The 23368-nt window shown below is 43.1% G+C and overlaps 1 protein-coding gene across 1 annotated transcript in view; it reads left to right on the top strand.

Annotated features, from left to right (window-relative positions):
• Positions 1-7362: 7362 nt before the first annotated feature.
• Positions 7363-23368, top strand: part of SYNE1 (spectrin repeat containing nuclear envelope protein 1) — a 444597-nt gene continuing 428591 nt past the window's right edge. Inside the window, exons 1-2 of the mRNA XM_040965176.1 lie at positions 7363-7537; positions 14502-14761. Coding sequence (XP_040821110.1) covers positions 14695-14761 — 67 coding nt within the window. The 5' untranslated portion in view covers positions 7363-7537; positions 14502-14694. The remainder of the gene's footprint in view (positions 7538-14501; positions 14762-23368) is intronic.

Below are 23368 nucleotides of genomic sequence, written 5' to 3'. Positions count from 1 at the left end.
AAGAAGAAAAATTAATGGCTCTAAAAGACACAAAATATTGTTGTCAGTAAGGTATAGACCAAGAATATAAACGTAGGGGCACTGTTTGCTATAACAAGGAGATTGAAGTGCTTATTTGTGGGAAGTGTGAATATTTTTAAGGGCAATTGATGCAGACTATAGATATATCATATATATATCACATATATATGATAGTAACAGCTTGTCTAAGAAACACTAACAACTGAAACTTCGTATATGAGGGAAAAGTTTGAGGAGTTGAGAAATAGAAAAATAAATTGATTAGATAAGAGTGTATTCAAATATCTTTGATTTAGTGATCATAAATGCAGATACAAGTTAACATGATGGGCATTTTTTGCCAGCTATGAACAGCAGCATGAGCACAGCCAAGAACAGTTCAAATGGATGAAATGTGGCCTATCCAAGTATGACAAAGCGGGGGGAATTATGGTTGGGTTCTAAATGCCAGGGAGTGAGTATGTTGGCTAAACAAAATGAAAACTAGTTTACCTGAGATACCCATGTTCCATATTAGAGTGCCTTAGTTTACTACCCAGCTCTGTTCTTGGCCATCGGCACTTGCTAATTCACGCCCTGACTCACAGCAGTGATGGCTCAAGCATTCTGGCCATTCATGTGAGAAAACTGCATTCATGTTTTGGTTACTGGTGATGATCTGGCCCAGTCATGGTGGTTGTACACATTTGAAGAATGTGCACGTTTGGTGGATGTATTCTCTCTATATATCAATATCTGTGAAAGAAAAATATAACTAATAGTATACAAGAAGTGGGAGCAGTTCCTACAGACACCTGACACAGGGAATGCCTACGACAATTATACTGGGGGATTAACAGGATCCTAAGATTTATCAGCAACGCTGACATGGTCTTTAAAAAAAAAGTCCAATTTCGTAGAAAGAACAGTTTCATCACATTCCCTCCATACATAATCTAGCCCAGCCCCGTGGATCCTTTAGACTAAGTAATTGCTGAGAAAAGGAAGAAAACTCATCAGTATAGCCCCCGCCACCCCGCCATGTTTATATTACTTTAAGTCAGTACAACGTAAGATGGGATGCAGTTCCTACAGACACCTGACACAGGGAATGCCTACGACAATTATACTGGGGGATTAACAGGATCCTAAGATTTATCAGCAACGCTGACATGGTCTTTAAAAAAAAAGTCTCAATGTTTTAAAACAATATTTATTGAGATTTATCATAGTTTTAGAAGATAAATATTTTTGAATTGCAATTCATATGCTTTAATTTAAATAAACATTTGCATCTAGTTTAACTTGAGTGTGTGTGTTGGCATCAGATTTTGTTTGTTGGCAAGCAACCTTCATCCACAGCCCTTTCTATCTCAATCTAGAACCATGGTTTCCAGCCTCCTTTTCTTAAGGTATTTCAATGAAATTTGCATTCTGCCACTGTTCTCCCATGCACTTTGAAAGGCAAAGGAACACCAGGACATTCTCCTGGTCACGCAATGGCAGCGGGTTGGTGGTGAGCAGATGAACACCAGAGCTCTGCTGCCACAGCTGCCCTCAGAACAGGGGCTGTGGTGACAGTGGGTGGATTGCTGCAGTAACTTGACCTCTGGGTGGCAGTAGCAACCTGCTGAGCTGTGGACTGCACCTGCAATGGTGCCACCTGAAAACAAAGGCCTGGTGATGGCTCTTCTGTAGCCTTTACAACTTTTAACACATACTTTCTCATATTCCTCATATTCAATCTTCAAGTTGTTTTGTTTTATTTTGAGATTCCTGATGGAGACATTATCTCATACAAATACTGATTCTGAATGTTCAGAAACAGAAATCTTGATATCCGACCTGCTTGTATTTGTATTTGCGTCCACTGCCAATGTGAAATAGAACTCTAAGGCGACAGGGTAGGTGGTGGCAAAGAGCTACTCAAAATTGTATGATTGTCTCAAGGACTGTTCAAAAACTTGATTTGAGGAGACTACTTGGGTTTGCTGTAGAAACTTATGCTAGCAAAGAGAGCAAGAAGGACTGTAAGAAAAGTTGGCTACTTTCAACTGCACTTGAGACCGGAAAACAGAAAGCTGCAAGCTGAAAATTTTGCTGTTTTGGGTCAGGTGTGATATGAGAACCAAAGCTTCCATAGGACCCTGGCCCTTGCAGCCACATTGTTGAAAATACTTAATAATCAGATCAAATCTGCTCTTACAGGTAGAAAATAGCAGCACAGGATGAATTCAAATCTTCCTTACATCCTTTGTGTGGAAGTTAAGCCTCTTCTTGTGAAAAGTGAAATCTGAGAGTTGGGAAGGGGCAGCTTGGAGAATCCAGGTGAATCTGAATACTTTGAACTTTAGATCTTTCTGAGGCGTCCTTGCCAGGACAAAGCAGGACTTCCTTCTCCGTCTGCTTTTGCTGTGTCAGAAGCAGATAGCAAGGACTGCATTTAAGGGCATTGTTTAGCAAGAGGCTCTCAAGCCTTGTAAAACCCAGTCAGACCATCAGTTACTGCACGCAGAGCCCAGAGACAGGTTTCAAAGAGACTTAAGAGCCAAGGGAGAGGGTGGGAGAAGGGACCCACCTGCTGAGTTGTATAGAGATTCTTCAGAGTGAAAAACTCCTCTGGTAAGACCCCTGGCTGCTTCTTTTGTTCCATCAGCACCAAATTTTAACCATGGGAGTTTTGGCCATGATGCTAGCATAAGTACATAAAATAGAAATGATAGAAACGATTATTTGTTCACTTCATATGGGCACAATGGTTTTGTTTTACAAATATACGGAACATGGTAATTCAGGTATTTGGATAAGGCAGAGCTTAAAGCAACTGCAATCCTGGTTCTTCTTCCATACCTCCTGTTGGTGCAGAGGGAGAGTGTGGGCTACATTAGATAAAGAGCAAGACTGTGTCAGAGAAATCACGTTAGACAAAGACAAAGGGAAGGACACAGCACGGGCTTGGCGGAAAGGGAAATTGGGTTCCTTCCCTGGCATCTCTCTGGGGATTATGCTTTGCTGTTCTCAGGAACCAGAGTCCTGGCTCCATCACGCTAGTACAGAATGAAATAGAGCCCTATTTTTTTTTTTTTTCTGTTTTCCAACTTTAGATGCATGAATAATAATAATAATAATGATAATAATAATGATAATGACAACAATAATGGTTATCATCTCTGTGTTTATTGATCACATGCTGGGCAGTGAGGTACTAGGCACATTTCATTTGCTTACTGCTATAATTCCAGATTGTAGTTTTGTAAAATTCAAATTCATAATAGGTTAGATTACTAGTTAAGTTCATGATAGAACTTAGTGTCAAAATCAAGAGTTTTCTTTAAAGGAAGCCCTCAAGACAGCACTCTTACAGCTCCTTTTTGTTCCAGTATGTTTAGGCTGCTCTAATGGAGTGCCATGGGCAGACTGGTTAACACACCACGGACAGCTGTTTTTCGTAGCTGCGGAGGTTGTGGATTCCATGCGCGCGGCACCTGCAGTTCTGGTTTCTGATGACGGCCTACTTGCTTGTTCATAGCTGGCCGTCTTCCAGCTTTGCTTTCACTTAACAAAAAGGCTAAGGGAGCTCACCGAGTTTGTCGTAACGGCATTAATTCCACCTCACTCTATGTGAGCTCCACATTTGGAACCTAATTGCCACCCAAAGACCACCCACCCCCTCCAAATTTGATCACTTTAGCAATTTAGTTTCAACATATGGTATGGATGAGTGCAATCATTCAGTCTGTGGCAGCGCATGAAGCCTTATGAGTTTCACCTGTTAGCAACCTCTTTCGTTTTTCTGTATTCTCCACCACTTTCGCCCTGACAACACATGAGCTTCTCCAGAAGGTTACCCTCCTCATCAGTTCACGTTCGTAGATTTCGGCCTCACTTTTCATCTGCTTTCCACAGCAGCCAAAGAGGAATAGGCAAAATGTAAATCTAATCATGTTGTACCACTTACTGAAAGTATTTTAATGATTTAAAAGACTGATCTTTTAGCACAACGTGTAAGTCTCACTGGAAAGGCTCCTTACACCGACCACCCCTTCTCCTGCTTTCTCTTCTGTAGCCACACAGGCCTCCCTCAGTTTCTCAAATATGCCATCTGCGCTTCTCCCGTGCAGCCTTGGCACAGCCTCTTCCCTCTGAGTGTTTTTCCACACCTCCCCACCCCTGTCACTTAAACACTTGTCAACCTTCCCCACATCCCAACTCAGATGTCACTTTTTTGGCAACATCTTTCTGATTTATGAAACAAACTAATTTCCTCCATTCAAGGCCTTCATAACAACATCTGATTTTTCTTTGAAGAATAGAGTTATGTAAGTATTTATGTGTAGGCTTAGGTATATTTAAAGCACACATGTATTTGTTTGAGACAGTTTAGGAAAGCAACCATGTTGCCACGCATTGGTCCATTCCCTAAGTGTGTACAAGGCACAGGGTGGTCAGACGACAGGCAGAATCTGGGACATCAGTCTGTGTACAGCACACGTGTGGTGGGAGGCCAAACGCTGGCACTGCTTCCTCTAGGGTCTGCATGAGCAGGAAACGAATCCACAGCTGGAGCCAAAAATGGAGGTGTGGGTGTCTTATCACAAGGCTGGATGCTCACCCACAGTTTTTGATGACACTCTGTTTTTTCCTGATTATGCTCGAAGCACTGTGAAGGCAGGAACCAGGCTGGGTCATGCTTATCATTGTTGTTCTTTCGCTTAGGAAAATACTAGAAATGCTTAACAAGTTCATGGGAAATCTATGTTATGAAGAAACTGCATATATTTTCAAAATGTACACCCAGTTAGTTATCCTCTAGTTCCAACCCATGAATTTTGCGATGGCCAAACATTTGAGATTGAAATGGAACTTGAATTGCCCTTGTTTGGAGTGTGCAAAAGTTAAACTCAGAGGATAAACTGCCAGCTAGGACACCCACACTGCATCACGAAGTGCCAGTTGAACTCTCACCCCCAGCTTCCTGTTCCCACATGTGCTAATGAACACTGGGAGCAGCGCTGTTGGCTCAAGTGCTTGCATTCCTGCCACCAAGCTGGGAAACAGGGTTCCTGTTCCCCTGGGTTGTCCTGGCTCAGGTATGGTCTTTGTAGGCACTGGAGGAGTGAACCAGCAAACAAGATTGTTCTCTTTCCCTCTTAAGAAATTTCAAACTACAAAGAAAAAAGGTCCTTTCCAAAAGTAACGTGCATTTAGTCCTTTGGAGGACAAAGTTGACATGAGAATATAAGTTCAGCTCAGCAGGGAACCAACGCCAGCCAGACAGCCATATGCTCTTGCCCATCTGAGTCTGGGAAGACAGAAGTTGGGTCTAATTGCAGAGTGTTGGCTGGTGAGAGCAATGTTTCAGACTTGTTTTGAGTGATCACTACCAGTTAAACCAATCCAAGGAAGCAGACAGAGAAAATCAAGTTTGTAGAAAATTTTCCTTCCTTATACTCAAAAGCCAAAAGGGAAAATGGGTTGTGAAGACAGGGACTGAGAGGGAGAACTGATCCTTGCCTTCAAGTTGGTGGATCTGACTCTGGACCGGGTGCTGTTCTGGGACACAGAGATGAACTTTGGCATTCAATGGGTTAATTTCCAATTTTTCAACTTTACAATGGTGCAGAAACAGTATGTATGCAGTAGGAACTCTGGTGATAATTCTGAATTTTGCTATTTTTTCCTAGGGCTAGTTCTAAAACCCCAGATCCTGTGCAGCCTGCAGGGGGCTGGACTCCCAATGTGATGCAGCCCCAGGGGAAACCAGGCCATTTCTCAGGAAACCCTGTTGCTGGGCTGGAATGTTCTATAAGACAGGCCTGGTACATGTGTATTTGCCTTACTTATTTCCCACTTAAGAAGAGTTTACTGGAACATAAAATTATGTATCATTAGGCTCCAGGGAGTTCTGGACAGTCATTGTGAGTGTTGGAAGCAAGCGAATGTGCCCATTGGACCTGCCATTCCTTCTCCAGGCCCACCTGCTGAGGCACGAAGTTCTACAACTGGAGATCATTTCTTTGGTCTCTAAACAAAGTGCCGACACATGGAAAGAGACTCATCAGGTTGGTTTACTGGATTTAGTTCATGTGTTCTCATTTTAACGAGACCCAGAAGAATTGATTTAATGAAAATGGAAAGCTAAAGAGTGGGAATGTTGGTGACAGGTGAGGCACAGGCAGGAGGCAAAGAGAAGCTTCCTGCATTGTGTAAACTGATCCTCACGTTCAGCAGATTTAGAAGGATTAAAAACTATATTTTTTTACATTGAAGGTTCCAGAGCAGTGGTTATTATCTTTGAGCCTTGCAACATAACTTCAATCATTGTTAGTGAGGAAAGACTATGTTTGACTTTGCTTGGAAACCGTAAAACCACAACAAAATCAATTCTCCTGAATGCTACCAGGCAACTCCTGGAATCTCTTTTGCTCCTTGAGAAGAGCTTCTGGTGAAAGATTAAAAGGGCTCCGCAGCCCAAAGCACCTGCGTGAAAATCTTAAGGGTGTGGCTTGACATCCTCTTAATAAGCAATCAAGCCTTAATACCATTCAGGTGTCAGGTGCCTAGGCCCTCTCAGCCCGATAAAGAACAGAACTATACAACTTTGAAGCAAGAGGCGTCTCCCTCTGACTGGGTTCTGGGCCTCGGATTTGACAGCCCCAAGGTTAGCAGTTGGAATCCTTGTGGAGATTGATTTGCAAAGAGCTGGCAGACTATGGCGTTTCTTGAGCTGCATCACATCCTTCCTAGGACCGTCAGGGAACCTCCCAGGCTTTCAAGAATGGCTCTGTTCACCGAGGTCACCACGCAGTGCGAACCCTGGGCAGTTAGCGGCCAGCCAGAGCCTTAGAACCCCTCCAGGCAGTAGGTCCTGGCACTGTGGACCTGCACTTCTCATCCTGACCCCAGGAGCATCCAAGGGCCGCTGAGAGGGTGGGTCACAGAGAGGCTTTGCGCTGCAGAGCAAAAGAGCTGAGACCATACCAGGAGGTAAGGGGGACGGGGATGCCTGCCGGTGAGCTGGGTCCCCACCCTCAGCTAAGCCAGGGACAGGCACGTCTTGGGGCGACAGGCTGGGGAGGGGGTGTGGCGGGCCACGGTAGAGAGCTGGGCCTCTGCCCAGAGGCTGAGCCAGCCTGGGCGACCTTCTTTTCCCGACTAGAACTGCAGGGCGCGGGGGGGGGGGGGGGGTGGAGGCCTCATTCTCAGTGCACTGGGGGAGGAGGAACAGTTCGTGCTGGGAGGGGAGCATAGGGGAGGGTGGCGAGCAGCCTGGCGCAGGAGGGAGGGACTGTGTGCGAGCCAGCCGGGGCGAGTCGGCCCTGCGCGGGGCTGAGATTGTTGTACTCGGTTTCCAAGGCGGCGAGGCTTCCCGCAGCCCTGCTGACCGCGCCCGCGCTCCGGCGGCGCCAGAGCCGACGCACCGCCGCGCACCCGCGCCGTCCCGCGCAGCCCGGGGAGGGGGCAGGGAGCCGGGAGGAGGCGTTTGCTTGCTCGAGTCTGCTCGCTGCTTGGAGTCTGAACGAGGCCCAGAGAGAAGGTAAAGGCAAAGGTGGCGGGCGAGCAAGACAGATTGTGGAGAAACAGGTGCAAGGCGAATCAGTTGCAGAGAAATTGTAGGCAAGTTTGTGCTTGTATGCAGGCTGAGAGCCCTGCTCGGGAGGGAGGGGGCGACGGTGGTGTGTACGTGTGTGATGCTCTTGGATAAGGAGATGGGCAGGCTGGGGAGCCTCCTGGCATCTTGTACGTAGATATCCTATTAATACCCTCTCTTGAGTTGTCATTTCCGCTGGTGGCACGTCCCGGCTCCAATGGTGCAGAAGCAAAAGGCAGCCACCCTCCTATCCCGGTGGTCCATTTGCTACTCTAAGATGGAAAATGAAGGGCGTTAAGCAAATCCCAGGAGCTTCCTTTCCTCCACCTGGCTCCCTCCCTAACACCTCCCGCAAGCCGCTACTAGCTGGCTGGGGAAGGCGAAGGGATTCCCGAGGAAGGGGATTGGGGGCTGCATGGAGGCCGACCCGGCGCCCAGCTCTGGCGCTGTCATGGTGCGTTTGCTCTCAGGCAGAGCTTTCACTAGAGAGCAAGGTAACTTTCATCTCCTCTCCGGGGAGAGATGTGTTCTAGAGGGAGTTCTTGGAAATTGTGTTCCGCAGGAGCTGGTGCATTGCAAAGGGCCAGAATATAGTGCAGAATGCCCGTGGGACACCGGCAGGGGACCCCCATGGGAAAGGGGGCTGGGTGCTGGCTGGGCTAACCGCGTCTGGATGCCTGAAGTTGGAGCCCTTAGCATAAAGACGGGCAGGTGCAGCTCGGGGAGCAAGAACAGCTGTGAAACCTTAGTGCCCTGGTCCCCCCCCGCCACTCCCCCCCGCCACCCCCCCCCCGCTCATTTCTGAGCCACACCGTGGGGGTGGAGAACTTTGATCCGAAAAATTTCTGTGAACATTTAAAAAGTAGACGAACTGCTGTTTTCTCTTTAAATCTTTAAATCCCGTTTTTATCTTGACACCAGAACAGCTCTGTTAAAGGCAGCATTTGTCAGAAATCATAAGGTTCAACCACGCCAAGGTTATCAATATGTCCTGCATCTGCCCCAAACGCTGACTTCATTATGAGTCTAAAGGACTGCTTGCCTGGCGTCCCTAGAAGGGAGTAATGTAACAAAAGTCCATTTTCTCTTGTGCTTTTGACCCTGTTCATTACTTTGTGGCCGATTTAGAACAAAATGTGCCAGGTCACTACTAACTTCATATGCTTCATGCTGAAGATACAGCAACATCACACTGACCCAGATAACAATATTGTTGGCCTTTGAGAAAACATTTTTGTTTAAATATCTTTGCTTCTTTCTGTTTGTTCACAAACTGGTTTGTTTTGTGTGCTGTTCCTGTGTAAAAACTTTAACTTGATTCTGGCCTCCCAGGGAAGGGCACTGGAAAAAGCGTGCTTTAAAATGCTCGAGGCTGCTTGCTGCTCCACCAGGGCCTGCTCTCTGATCATGGTGCAGCAGCTGCAGCCTCTTTGCAGCAGAAGGGACTATAACCTCAACAGCATGCCAAAAGCTGGTGGCCGGGCTGGCTGGCAGCTCACTGCTGCAGCTGCTCCCTCTGCCCAAGATGCATGGGGACACTTAGCTTTCTCCTTCTCTGGAATGTTCTCTTCCCTGTGGCTTAAACTAATGAAACTAGTATTGGCAAGGGGTGTGATATATCCTCCATGGAAAGAAAGTAGGAGAAATCTTTGGGTGTAATTCCTACTCCAGGCTTACAAAGACCTCGAACTGTGGCACTGTCATGTTGGTCTGTGCTATAGTTTGTCTTATGTACTTGTTCATAATCTTCTTAAAAATCACTTCTTCTCATCTAATTCATAATAGTAGCGTTACTCACTGATAACTTGTGTGTTCACTTACATGAGCAAAATATTAACACAGGGGCATGTTTCTCTCCCTTGCAGCTATTTTCGTGTTTATTGATTAGTACCATTGCTAAGGAGTGAATGGGGAACAAAATTGAAAATATGAACCCTAAGTGAATTTGGCAAAAGGCTACTCATAGCTTCTAAAACTGTTAACAGTGGATTTCAGTAATGCTATTGTAAGTGTTGAGACATTTATCCAGCGACTGTACCCATACTTCTTTCTGCTTTGCCTGTTTATTTTTTCAGTTAGAGCTGAACCCCATCTCAGATTTCTGCAGGGTTTGTCATTTCTTTGCTGCAGTTTGCTAATGGCTGTGAATCCACTGCAATGCTTCAAGATGTGTTCTAGGAGCACTTCTGGTGCCTTTCTCCTCATGATGCTTCGCTCCCGGCTGTGCGTTACACACGTGTTCGTGTCAACGAGGATGACGTGATCCAGATCCACAAACATCCTGCATTTTCCCCCAGTGCCTTCAGTAGATGATCGACGGGATGTTCTGTTGGCTCCTGCAGTAGACATCTCCATTCCTTTCATCCTATTTCAACATTCTTTATATCATCCCCCTCCACCTCTGGCATGTGGGTCCTAAAAGGGTTTTGGTTGTCATTTCATCCCTACTTATTAAATACCATTGTCTGTTACAGATAGTTTCCCAATATATGCTGTTGTTATATAGCCACTATATATAGCAGGTTCCTTGTCTTCCTGGTAAGTCTGGTGGATTTATTTAGCTCCCTTTGTAATATTTCCTTTTCCTAGACAGACTTGGGGACATTGAAGGAAATATTAAGTGGTACACAACCCACAGATTTCTACTTAATTCTTATGTTACAACAGCTAGATTCACTCCTGATTCCTCCCCACCCCCAGCCTCATAACATCCTTTATCAATGAAAATCCTAATAACCCTTGGAATAGTGAGTTCACCGGTAGCTCTGTATCCTCCTGCGGTGCTCCGTTCTGTAAGTCCTGTTGCTACCAGACCACTGCTATGAAATCAGTGCAGAGATCTCACAAGCCTGCAGCGATCGTAATTATAGGCATTGCCGCTGATGCTCTTGGTTCTGGTGTAGACCCATTCTGAAATCTCTATTTGAGGGCAACTGCTGTATTTCAGGTAGAGGACAGGTCATGGAAGAGGAGGGTGAGCAGTTATTTGCTGAAATTTTATCATGGGCCAATAAACCTGCTAGTGGCATCATATATTAAGTTCAGTTTGAGTAAAATAAAATTGAACTTAATTTAGGATTGGTTTACATTATTTCACAAAAGAAACCAGTAATCAGCAAGCTCTGTTTTCTGAAGGTCACATGGACAGTCAGAGGCAGAATTAAAACACCAACATTTCCTTGGTCTGATGTCTGCATTTCCAGGTCCCATAATCTCTCCAGTGGGTGGTTATTAGCAACCTTCACCTCAACACCATCCAACTAGAATGTCAAAGTCCAGACTCATGTGTCCTAATCTCCAGTCTCTTTGTTATCTACAATTTTATTCTTTTGAAATTTTATATAAAAAAACAAGTGATTCTAGATTAAAGTATCAGTAAAAAGCAAGAAAGTTTCACAACATAGGAAACGTGTAAGGTTTCATGTGTGAAAAAGGAAGGATATTGCAGCAACTGCACTGGAGAAGAGGGTTGGGGACATTGCTTTTTAGATGTAAAACATACTCAAGGATGTGCTTGGTATCAACAGGTGCAATGCTAAAGCAGAAAGAATAATACATCATGGAAACTAAACGTTCATAGTCTGGTTAGATTTTGACAAGAGTGGTACTGGAGATGCATTTAAAGCAAATTGTGTTTCTCTTAGTATCGGTGTTGGTGCTAGAGGAATTGAGTAAATCATACTGAAGGTGCTCCTGTGTTTAGGGAAGGTTGCAAGTGCAGAGTTATGGGTTATGGATTAGGGACTTAGGGAGACTTCAGATTTGTCCATCTGGAAGACTAAGCAGGGGGGTTATGGGAAGGGACAGTAAACAAGGATCCATAGACCTGTAGCAAAGGTAAGAGTGTAGGAAGAAGATGAGGTTGAGCACTGGTGAGTAAAAACAGCGCAGCCCAGTTCTGCAAAACTCCGTAAACTGTGGATTCTGAAAGTACTCTCAAGTGCCTCAACCTCCCTTAGCCACCTTGGAAACTCCTCCTCTTTCTCCTCTCTACTCCACCCCACTTCACCCCTGGTTGACCAATACCCAATCCTGTAAATCTTTCTCAGGTCTTATCTCCTGCTCTCCCTGGCCCCCCTCCTCCTCTTTTCCTATTTCTTATCCCTTGCCTGGATTCCTGAGATACTTTGCTGCTGTCTTCCTGAATCTTCAGTCTTGATATTCCCAGCTATACCTTTAAAGTCTGTAGCTGCAGTAATCTCAGTTGCCTTCTCACTCTTAGCCCCAAATCCCCCCTTGGCTTCCTGTTGCTTCTTAGAGCCCAGAACATGCTTAAAGTGAGTCTCCACCATCTGGAAGTTCCCTTACACTTGTAGAATCCTGTAGGGTCTAAGCTTAAGCCATCCCATATATGAACTATGCTGTATTGTTCCTATGCCATACTCCAGCTATTCATTCTGACCAGTATAAGTCTTACGTTGTTTCATCTTACCCTACTCGGGTACCAAGATCAGTTCACCTGTTAACTGCCTCTCAACATGGGTTTCCAGAGCCCAACTGGCTTTTTGTCCCTCCTCTCTAGTAGTTACATTGTTACTCACCCTTGGTGTTTTTTCATTTTTGCTGTGATAGGTCTCCTGCCCTATTCTAAGCCCCTCAAGCATGGAGTCTGTATTATATTAATCTTAGTACCCAAAGCATGAGCAGGTAAAGTAACAGTGAACGCGTACTAGACACCCAGGGATGTTTTGACTTGAATGTGGAAAGGAGAGAATGAACCAGTCCACTGGTTCATTCCCCAAATGCTTGCAACAGCCATGACTGAGCCAGGTTGAAGCAAGGAGCCAGGAACCCAATCTAGGTCTCCCAGAGGGGTGGCAGAGCAACAAGCATTTGAATCATGTCTTGCCTCCAGGGTATACGTTTCTAGGAAGTTAAGTCAGGATTTGAACTTACACATTGTGATGAGGAATGTGGTCCTCCCAAGCAGAGTCTTAACTTTACCAAATGTCTATTCCAATTCTTGATCAAGGACACTGGGGTCATGGTTTTAGTCATCTGTGAACTTTTAATGCTAAGCAGGGCCTTGCATGAGATGGCTGAACTAACAGTGAACTCCTCTTCCCATCATCATGCCTAGATAAATGTAATCAACAGACTAGCGGTCAGGCAGATTTGAGAAAGTCATATTCTTGCATTTGGAAAACCTAACCTTGTAAAGCTTAGAGGAGTCATTTGTAAGATTCCCCAAGCACTTTTCCCCTAGGAAATCTAGCCTTAATACATAAACAGGTGAAATATATTTCCCTAGGAGATAGAGGCTGCTTCTGAGCATACAGTCTCAGCAGAGCTACAGTTATTGCTTTGTGGCAGCCTGGACAGATGGAATTATTTCTCCTCTGGTAGTCACCCACCAAAAGGCAACTGTCTAGCCCAGAAGGAGTCAAGTATTGAGTTCCACCTCTCTTGTCCTTTTGAGATGCCCACAGATATGCTTCTACCTTCCTACCTGTTAACACTGTCCACTGGCTCGCTGCCCCGAAGTTGCCCGGGGAACAGTTAGTGCTGTCTCCTGGTTCCTGTCCTTTGTTTCTTCACACAGTTCAGCAGTCATGTGCAATGGTTTCCTGTTTTGTTAGTTTTGCGTTTGTGTAAGTAAATTTCGATATGATAGTATTGACAATTCCATTTAAAAATGAAATTTCATCCTCTTAGCCTTTCATAAATAATGCTGCTTTATGGACCACACATTCCAGGCATACTTTTCATAGCACTCATGAAATCTTGTTCCTTTTCCTTCAGGGAGGAGACTCATGTCTCCTATGTGTTTTGTGCTTTCTTTAGGATTTCCTTTAGCCATTCCTTTACTCCCTTCACTCATTCTCTTTCAGGACAGCATCATTATGGCCTATTGATGCAGTGTGAATTGTAAAAAAGTACCACTCTTGCATGAACGCCTTTGGTTCGGTCCTTTTGGTTAAGTTCTGTTCTCTGGGTACACTGTTTGCTGACCGATGGTTGGCTTGTTGAGGGTGAGACCACTGCCTCTTTGGATGACTGTAGGTTTAAGCTTTCATCACCTTCAGGCCTACCCTCTTTCTCCCCCCCCCAGTGCAGAGTGATCAACTACATTTGACTGATGCAGAAGATTCAGGAAGGAGTTTGAAGGACAGAGTCCACTGGGTATCAACTTGCTGTTGAGGAGAAAAACTAAATTAGAATGACTTCTAAAATTATGATACTTAAAACTCAAATTATTACAATGAAAGTTTTTTACTTTTACAATGTTTTAACTCATCTACATGTATTCTTGGGGGATAAGAGGTGACGTTCCCAGAAAGCATCTAAAAGTAAAGCAAAATATGGGTGCCCGTTCAGTACCTGGTCCTCTACTTTTAATCCCTGCTAATGTGTCTGGGAAAGCAGCAGTGGGTGGCCCAACGTTTGGGCCCTTTCCCCCACATGGGAGATGCAGAAGAAGCTTCTGGCTTCAGCCTGGCCCATCCCTGGTCATTGCATCCTTTATGGAAGAGAACCAGTGCATGGAAAATCTGTGTTTCTCCTCCTTAACTCTACCTTTCAAAACTTTTTTAGTGAAGCAAAAATATATGTAGATTTTCAAATAAGGTAAAAGAGCACAGGGGACCTGTGAATAGAGAAATAAAAAATTCACTATTTTGTCCACAAGTGCTTTTACCTTCCCAGGATGCTAGAGAAAGTTTTTAGTTTAGGAAGAACCTGTGAATAAAGCGAACGAGTCTCCTTGTGGAGATTTTACTCTATTCCATTTGTGCATGCTATGAAGTATCATAGGAACACTTGCAATTTGCTTTGTAGTAAGTGGCTTTTCACATGTGTTATTTCACTTGATGGTGAGTCGGGATAGTGGGTTGAGTAGAAATATGCCCCCATTAGTACTATGTTTGTCTACATATTTTATACATATGTTGTACTTTTTCCTGCTTTTCAGGTCCTTGAGTTGAGAAAAGGAATGGTGTAATTTTTGAGAAAGCGGCCTCTTCACCACTGACTTCTGCAACTGCTTGGGCTTGATGACGACGTGGTACATCTGGAACGGTTCACCTGGGTTCTGGACCAGCACAGACCTGCTCTGTCTCTGGTGGACATTCTTGTGATATTGGTCTCATGCTACAGGAAGGACCATGGCAACCTCCAGAGCAGCTTCAAGGTCTCCTCGGGACATTGCCAATGTCATGCAGAGGTTGCAAGGTAAGGGGCAGAGTTGCCAGGTTTATTTTTCTGACGTTTTTAAGTTATAGTACTGACGCAGCTCTGAATCTACTAAATTTGGATTTTAAACTGTAGAATGGACAACTGCTATTCTAATGTCTTAATCTGTGCTGATGCAAGATACTCTATATATAGAAATAAGACAAAGATCCTGCTTATATTTTTTGTCTGCATTAGTGTGACTTTAATGGTTATTCACTATCCATTTAGAAAATAAGATTGATAGAACCGTGGGTTCTTACATGTCTGACCAGCAATCAGCAAGTTGGCCAACAGCTCCTATAATCAAGGGAGTCCTTTTTGTGTTCCTAGACTGGTTTGTGATGTGAGTGGTTCTCTTCAGCCGGCTGTTTGACAGTCACCTTGTCATTGCAGTAGAACTCTGGTTAGGTAGAACTAACATCTGAAGAGCTTTCTTACAGGCTAAGAAACGGAGCGCATCTGTCCAGTACCAAGGAACCTAGGTTGTATATCTTGACTTACATTGATGAAGCAGTTGAATTTGGATTCTGTTCCTCTGTCTGCTGTGCTGTTTCATATCTCGGCAGCATCATCTGCTAAATGATGGAAAAGTAACCTACAGGGCTCATAGAGCAGTATGGACAGGATAGTTTGGTCCTGGAGCAAATTTTCCTTTATGTATATTAAATGTGAAATTTTCCTGGATGATATAGATCATATATATGTCATGTGTATGTATAGTGTGTATATATACAACATATAAATTTATATATACACACACTATATAGATGTGTACACACACACAATAAAGAAAAGTTTTAGAGAATATTTGAAAGGGTTCAGTTAGAATCCCATACTCATTCACTTCATTCTGATCATGATTTGATCGGTGGAGGCAATTGTTATGAAGGCAGTTATTAACAGAGAGAGAGTGAGTGAGCGTAGGTCTTTGGGAAACGTGTAAAATGGGACCAAAATCTGTGGCCCCCATTCCCCTCATGCACAGGACCATAACAGTGGTTGACTTATTTAACACATACTTTTTCTAGATGCCTCCTTTGTAAAGCATGGCCGAATTCCATTTGGCTTACTCTTTTTAAGGGTTGTTGTGAAACTAAATTATGAATGCTATGATAGGTTTAGCTGTCCAATTACTCCTGGAAGAAAACTGGATGAGAAGACTCACATAACTTTGCATTGCAAATATTTGTTGCAATTTTTTCCAACTGTTCAGTGTTTGTGAAGAACATTAATGATTTTATGAATTTTGTGCTAACATAGTTAACAATTTATGAGATGATGTGATTGACCATTTCAATTTTCCTTCCTACATAGTAGTTAAAACATGTTACAAGGATACCTGATCCAGTCAGAAGAGTTAGTCTTAAAATTAAGGAGGAGGAGGCAGCATTCCTCAGCACTAGATACCATTAGCTATTAGCAACAATTTCTTCATGAGTAAATTATTGATACCTACAAAATGTAAGGTCTACACAACCACAAATACAGAGCTTCTAGCCTGAATCCCTAGAAGCAAGTTGAAAAGGCAGGAAGTGAAACTGACCTGGTGCTGATGTCTGCTAACCAACTGAGCTGGATGAATTGTGCTGATGTTGTGGGCGAGGAGTGTGTGGTCTGTTCGTTTTCATTGTACATCTTTGAAGCTGCTTTGAGTGTAAAGCGGGGCCACAGTCAGTCTTCCATCACAGATGTTCAGGAATCTTACTTACCTGCTTGTTCCTTCAAACCAAAAAATTTGTTTAAATTTCTATTAAACAGAGTCAGTTCCTATTTTCAAATGTCTGAGAACATTCTTTTAGACTCTGCCTCTCCTTGTGTTTTGTGTGCGAATAGATAATTAGCAGCTATTTTTACCTTGTTTTGTGCCTTCTCAGATTTTACTGTGAGATTTATTCATAGCTAACGAAGAGTATGTACCTCTTGAATCTTGTCTTTACTACCTTGCTTATTTAGTCTGTCTCTATAATCGTTCACTCTTCTGCTTTAAATTTTTGTTTCTAGTGCTGGAAAATCAAAGCACACACAGATTGCTACAGAATTCAGCTTCTACCATAGCAGTTCAATATTTCACCTTTGCCAATGTTTGTGCTTGTTGGAGCCTAACGTTTTAGGCTGGGATTCTGAATTATGGATGAGCAGTCAGACAGCAATGCAGTTTCATTTGCTCTTAAGAATGAACGTCTGTGTGACTGTAAGCAACTTAAATACGAACGTCAAAACACATAGTGAAATAGTGTAACACTGAAGGATTGAGCTTTCAACTGCCTATAATTGGTGTTGGCATTATTGCTTATTTTCTAAAGAAATTTGTTGAAAGACAGAATTATAGGAAGAGTGGGAGAGATGGAAAGGGAGATATATTCCATCTCCTGGTTCACTCCCTGAATGGCTAGGACAGCCAGGGCTTGACCAGGCTGGAAACCCAGAGCCTGGGATTCTCTCCAGGTCTTCCTTGTGGTTGGCAGGGCCTCAAGCACTGGAGCCATCTTCCCCTGCTTTTTCAGGCTCATTAACTGGGAGTTACATTGGAAGTGGAGCAAAATGGACACAAACTGCTTCTCATTGTGGGAGGGAGCATGCCACACTGTGATGCAACACAGGTTAACCAAGGGCATCTATTTAACAAGTGCCTCCTGGAGTTATTTTTGTTTATAGTCACATCAAAGAAATGTCTGAACTCCTCATATCATACTCTAAAATATAATGACAGTATTATACAATTTCTTCTAGTTTTCCATTTTCTGCTTAGCCTTGGCTGATTTTTAAAAATTATTTAGTTGAGAGGCGCAGTAATTGGGAAAATAGGAGGGAGAGAGGGTGAGGGGTGATATCTTACATACACTGATTCCTCTGTGGTCACAATAGCCAGGGCTGAGCCAGGCAGAAGCCAGGAGCCCAGAAGTGCATCCTGCCCTCAGGAACTCTGATTGATCCCACCCCCAACATCACATGAAAGGCCACATGTCCAACACATGGACCCTTTGAGTACAAGTCACAGGTAAAGCTGGGCAGGCTCCTAAGCGTATATAAGGTGAGAAGACATTATGTTTTAGAGATTAAGGCGCTGCTTAGGCCTTGATCCCACAGTTCCTGTGTTTGATTGGTCAGCCTCCTCACTCCAGCTTACTCAGATGAAGCTACAATGGTTCAAGTAACTGTACCCCTATCATTCACACTGGACACTTAGCTGTTACCTGTGGGGAACCAGCCAGTGAGTAATGCTGTGCATTATCTGCCTTTAGAACCAAAAGCTGTTATATACAGAATGATTTACTTAAGCCATTACTCAGTGCAACGAGTTCATTTCCAGACTTTGAGAAGACAAAAGGAAATGAAGAAAACAATAGTGTTTTCCTGCTTACAGCCATCCGTGTTCTAACCCTTCAGTGCAAAAATAATCACGTCCACCTCTTCCCAATGCCTTTCCTAGTAATCTTAAACCATTTTCTCGTTAAGTATGGTATCTAAGTCAAGTGCACCATGAAAGAAAACCTAAACCCAAAAAAGAGCTAACTGAAAAGCATAAAAAATAATAAATGAGAATATAACATGATTAGCTAAGAATACATCTAAAAAAGGTCATTTTGGGCATCTTATGAAGATTCTAATATTTCCATTGTGACTAAAAAACTTATTTACACTTTGTTTCACTCACTCATGATCTTCCTTATAAGCCAACAAAAGAAAGAATAACACATTTGTTTATTGTTTAGGCTGAAATTATCTTTTGAGGTTCTTATTTTTTTTTTTTTAAATATTTGTTTTTCTTATTGGAAAGGCAGATCCAACAGAGAAAAAGAAAAAGATTCCTCGTTTGCTGATTTACTCCCCAAGCAGACACAATAGCTAGAGCTGATCTGAACCCAGGAGCTAGAAGACTCGCTTGGGTCTCCCACATGGATGCAGGGTCCCAAGGCCTTGGGCCATCCTCCCATGCCTTCCCAGGACACAAGCAGAGAGCTGGGTGGAAAGTGGAACAGCTGGGACACGAACCAATGCTGACATGGGATCACAGTGGCTGCAGTACAAGGAATTTAGCCACTAGGTTGTCATATCTGGGTCTTGGGGTTTTAATATTTTTCTATACAAATGTTATTTGATAGCATCCCAAGCTTCAATGTGATGTCAAGCAATGATTTCTTCATGTTTTAAAGCGTCAGAGTTAAATAATTGGTAAGCTGTAATCTATCAATTCATGAATTGAAAAAAATACTTGTTAAACATTTTAAAAAGGGGTCTACTTTATTGGACCTCTTTTTCAAGAATCTTTTTTTTTAAGATTTATTCATTTTTTATTGGAAAGGCAGATATACAGAGAGGAGAAGAGACAGGAAGATCTTCTGTCCGATGATTCACTCCCCCCCAAGTGGCCGCAATGCCTGGAGCTGAGCCAATTCAAAGCCAGGAGCCAGGAGCTCTTCCAGGTCTCCCACGCAGGTGCAGGGTCCCAAAGCATTGGGCCATCCTGGACTGCTTTCCCAGGCTACAAGTAGGGAGCTGGATGGGAAGCGGGCCAGCTGGGATTAGAACCGGCATCCATATGGGATCCTGGCATGTGCAAGGCGAGGACTTTAACCACTATGCTATTGTGCCAGGCCCATCAAGAATCTTAATCTGATTTTTTTTTTTTAAGCAAAAGTAGTTTTTACGCAGAAACCATGCTAAGGAAGCCACTGCCTGGATGGATGATTATATTGGCATCTCTGATGTGTGTGCTGTTTCCACAAGTAACACCCTAAACATGTCTCCCTTCCCGAGGTCTCTTACACATTCATGGGACTTAGCTGTGCTTACATTTTGCGCAGTGCTCTGTTCCTGAGCCCTTTTAGTTCTGGAGCTGTTTCATGTATCATGCTTTGCAGAGAAGGTGTCTAAGGCCTTCAGGGTCATCCATGACCTACAAAATGCTAGTTCCCAGAAAAGTGAATAGTTTTACAAATGCAAGACTTGGAGTACATCAACTAATGAAATGTAAAACCCCCAATTTTTGTTGTGTATAAGTCTTACTGCATTTGGTACAGTGTGTTGGAGAGTGCTTCCTGTGGTTTTTGTTTTGTCATATTTTGAAGGTTTCTGGGTACATATTTAGTTCCTAGGACCATTTAGAGTCGATTATCGCATAAGGTGACAGGTCAGGTCTTGCTTACCTCTGCAGGCTGTTATCCAGTTGTCCCAAAAGCAATTGCTTAGGAGTTGAGGCTTTTTTTTCCACCTTGGATTGTTCTCCATTTTCTTGGGATATTGACATTTCTGTGTGTGTGTGTGTGTGTGTGTGTGTGTGTGTGTGTGTGTATGTAAGTGATACACCTAACTACCTGGTTCCTGATCTTTGTTTGACAGCCTGTAGTTTAATCATGGGTGTTCAGCTAATCATGAGTTATTTTAAAGAGTTGGGAAATGACGATACAAAAATGTTCCAGCTTTACCATAATGCTGAGTACAGAGAAATGATAATTTTGTGTTTGTATCTTCTTAAATGAGTGAAAACATTTGGGTGAAAAAGTTGATGATTGCCCAACATAGATTTGGTGTCAATGAGCCACATATAATTTGAATCATTTGGGTACAGCAAAGTTTCCTTAACTTTCTATGGTAACATTTTTTTTTTATAGTCTTTGCTGCTCACAATGACCTTTTAGATTGAAAACAAACAAGTCCTTCCTCTACTGATACTGATCTTTCATGTTTGGTAAACACAGGTCTCCACCCATGTTAAAAATGATTTGCCTTCAATGATGGCGTTGTCCTCCACTGATTTCCTTCCTTTCTCCTCGCATGTGTCACTGGCCCCACTTCCATGGCACTCTGCATCCCTTTTATCTATTTATTCTTTTATATACTGCTCTTTACTCAGAAACATGGCTGAGATTCTTGGCATTTATTTTGGTTCTTTTCTGCAGTGTTTACATTGCTGTGGTTGTTGTATATCATGAACTCCAGTGTTTGTTAAGAACTACACTAATTACATATTTATGGCCTATATTTTCAACTCTACTACTTTTCAGAATTCTCACTGATGATCTCATTTTATCTAATTTTGGTTGATATGAGCATTCGTTATTGAAAAGCCTATAGCAAAATGTGGAATTCTTGCAACCAAAACACATGTGAGTTCAATGACTATGTCCTCGATATTATTAGCAAGAAAGGTTTTTCAAACCCCTCAGAATGTGTCCCATTCCTTGTTTGAAATCCTATCATTGGGCCCGGTGTGATAGCCTAGGCGCTAAATCCTTGCTTTGCATGCACTGGAATCCTAGAAGGGCACTGTTTAAGTTTGTGTCCCTGCCGCTCTACTTCACACCCAGCTTGTGGCATGGGAAAGCAGTAGAGGACGTCCCAAAGCCATGGCACCCTGTACCACGCGAGAGACCTGGACGAAGCTTCTGGCTTCTGCCTTTGAATATGCTCTGCTCTGATCATTGCGGTCCCTTGGGGAGCGAACCAGTGGACAGAAGATCTTTCTCTCTGTGTCTCCTTCTCTCTGTTGATCTGCCTTCCTAATAACAATAAATAAATCTTAAAAAAAAAACAATGATGGTTGCTGATCCTAACCTTTAACATAAAAATTATTTAACATAAAAATTATGGCAAAAGGTGTTGTTATCTGATTTCTATTGATCTCTCTATTGATTTTCATTTTTTAATTATTATTGTTAAGATGTATTAATTGGGAGAGTAACAGATCTGTCTACTTCTTTACTTCCCAGATGATCCCAAGAGTCAGGGTAGGTCCAGGCCGGAGCCGGAGCCAGGAGCCAGGGGGTCCATCGTGATTTTCCCACATGGGTGTCAGGGACTCGGAGTCATCTGCTGCCTTCCTTGGTGTGTTAGTAGGAAGCTGGTTCTGAAGCAGAGCAGCTGGCACTCGAGCATGGGAATGGGCACAGCCAAGTGGTGGCTTATCCTCTAACGCAACACCAGCCTGCATCTTCATTTCTTCTCAACCTCAGCTCACCCTGCAATCTCCCTTCGATATCTTTCCATGTTCTTTCTCCCTCTCCCTTTCTCAAGCATCAAGACTCAGCTTGAAGTTCGTTGTCTTTGTGAGACCTTTCTTGACAGGATCGGCCATAGTGAGAGATTCCATGTTGAAACTGACTCATACTTCTGTGGATGCGTCCATGACATTAGATTGTTATGGTTTTCGTGTAAGGGTCCAATTAGCATATTAGGACCTTGGGGTCTTATTTGGTTTTAAGCATTCATTACTGTGGATAATCCTGACAGTTAATAAGTGCTCAGTTCATTCGGTTGGTCACTCATGCGTTTGCTTACTCGGCATCTTCTCTGCCCAGGTCCTCTGTCCTCAAATGTGTACATGATGTAGAGCTCCTGTTCTCATAGAGTTGAATTCTACTGGAATGAGACCATAATCAGCAAGACTTTATAAGCTAAGATGATGCGTAAACATATACTTGGAAATAAAAGAATATACTTTGCCTAAAACAAGTTGGTATCATTAATTGAGTCAGGGTAGCAAACCACTAAGTGATCTAAATTAATTTTCTGTGTTCTTTCAATCTGAGTTGAAAGCACCTGACCCTTAAGGTGCAGGTTCCTAGTCTTATAGATGGTGGAGTGCTTGTTTAAACTGGAAAAGGCTTATAGTTCATACTTGGATAATGTCATTTTGCAAATGAGCAAACAGAGTTGGCCCTTTCCACTTTGGAGCAGTGAAGTGGTCAGCCCCAGTCACAGTTACTTTGGGAAATTCTATTTTCAAAAATGAGGGGCAAGTCAGTATGCATACATTAGTGCATACCTTTTCAAAGGGGTTCTTTTGCATACTTGATAGTGATCAGTGATTCTTTGTACATAAGAGGCGAGACTGGCTATGTGGTTTTCATGGTCCCGCCACACCCCCCCCAAATGGGGGCAGGGGTGCTTTGTTTAATATTTGTGAGTAGCTAACATAGAGCAGAGCTTGGATCTGTATTTTCAGCCCTCAGCTTGCAGGGCCTGGGCATCTACTCGGATCATTTCCCCAGGAAGCCATCAGAGATAAAGAACGTTGAAGGTCATTGGAACTGTCACCAAAGAGATGGCAAGGATGGGGACAAGAGGAATTCCTTACCTTTTCTGTCATATTGCCAGTCAATCTTGCATAAAAATGTTAGAAGAGGACTCTCTTGTATATCTCAAAACGAATCTTGAACTCTAGGCTTCAAGTCTGTTTGCCAAAACCTCAGAAGCCAAAGCAAATGGGAACCTGGATGTGCCTACTGATCAATAACTTTGTCTTTCTAGACTCAACACAGCTTATCATAAAAAAGATCCCATAATCATTTAGTGAATTGGATTTTGTCTATAGATTTCTGCAAGAGGAAAGATCATTTTGAATATTAACATACCCAGTTTCTCACCAAAAACATCTGGATCATACTGAAGAGCCATGAGAAACTAGCAATTACTTGTCCTATTTTGGGGTATGCTCAGCTAATTATGGTCCTTTATCATCCCTACAATTAGTAGTACTACAGTCAAGTATATAAGAACGTGATGTATGGGATGTAAAGTGTTCAGCAAGAACTGTTGACTTATTTTATTCAGTAAACTGTGAGGATTCTAAAATTGTATTGCTTTGGATTTTTTCAGGTCGAA

The sequence above is a fragment of the Ochotona curzoniae genome, unplaced genomic scaffold, assembly GCF_017591425.1.
Source record: "Ochotona curzoniae isolate NIBS_2020 unplaced genomic scaffold, NIBS_Ocur_1.0 scaffold_3890, whole genome shotgun sequence".
Classification (NCBI taxonomy): Eukaryota; Metazoa; Chordata; class Mammalia; order Lagomorpha; family Ochotonidae; genus Ochotona; species Ochotona curzoniae.
This window is presented reverse-complemented; position numbering and strand designations above follow the sequence as displayed.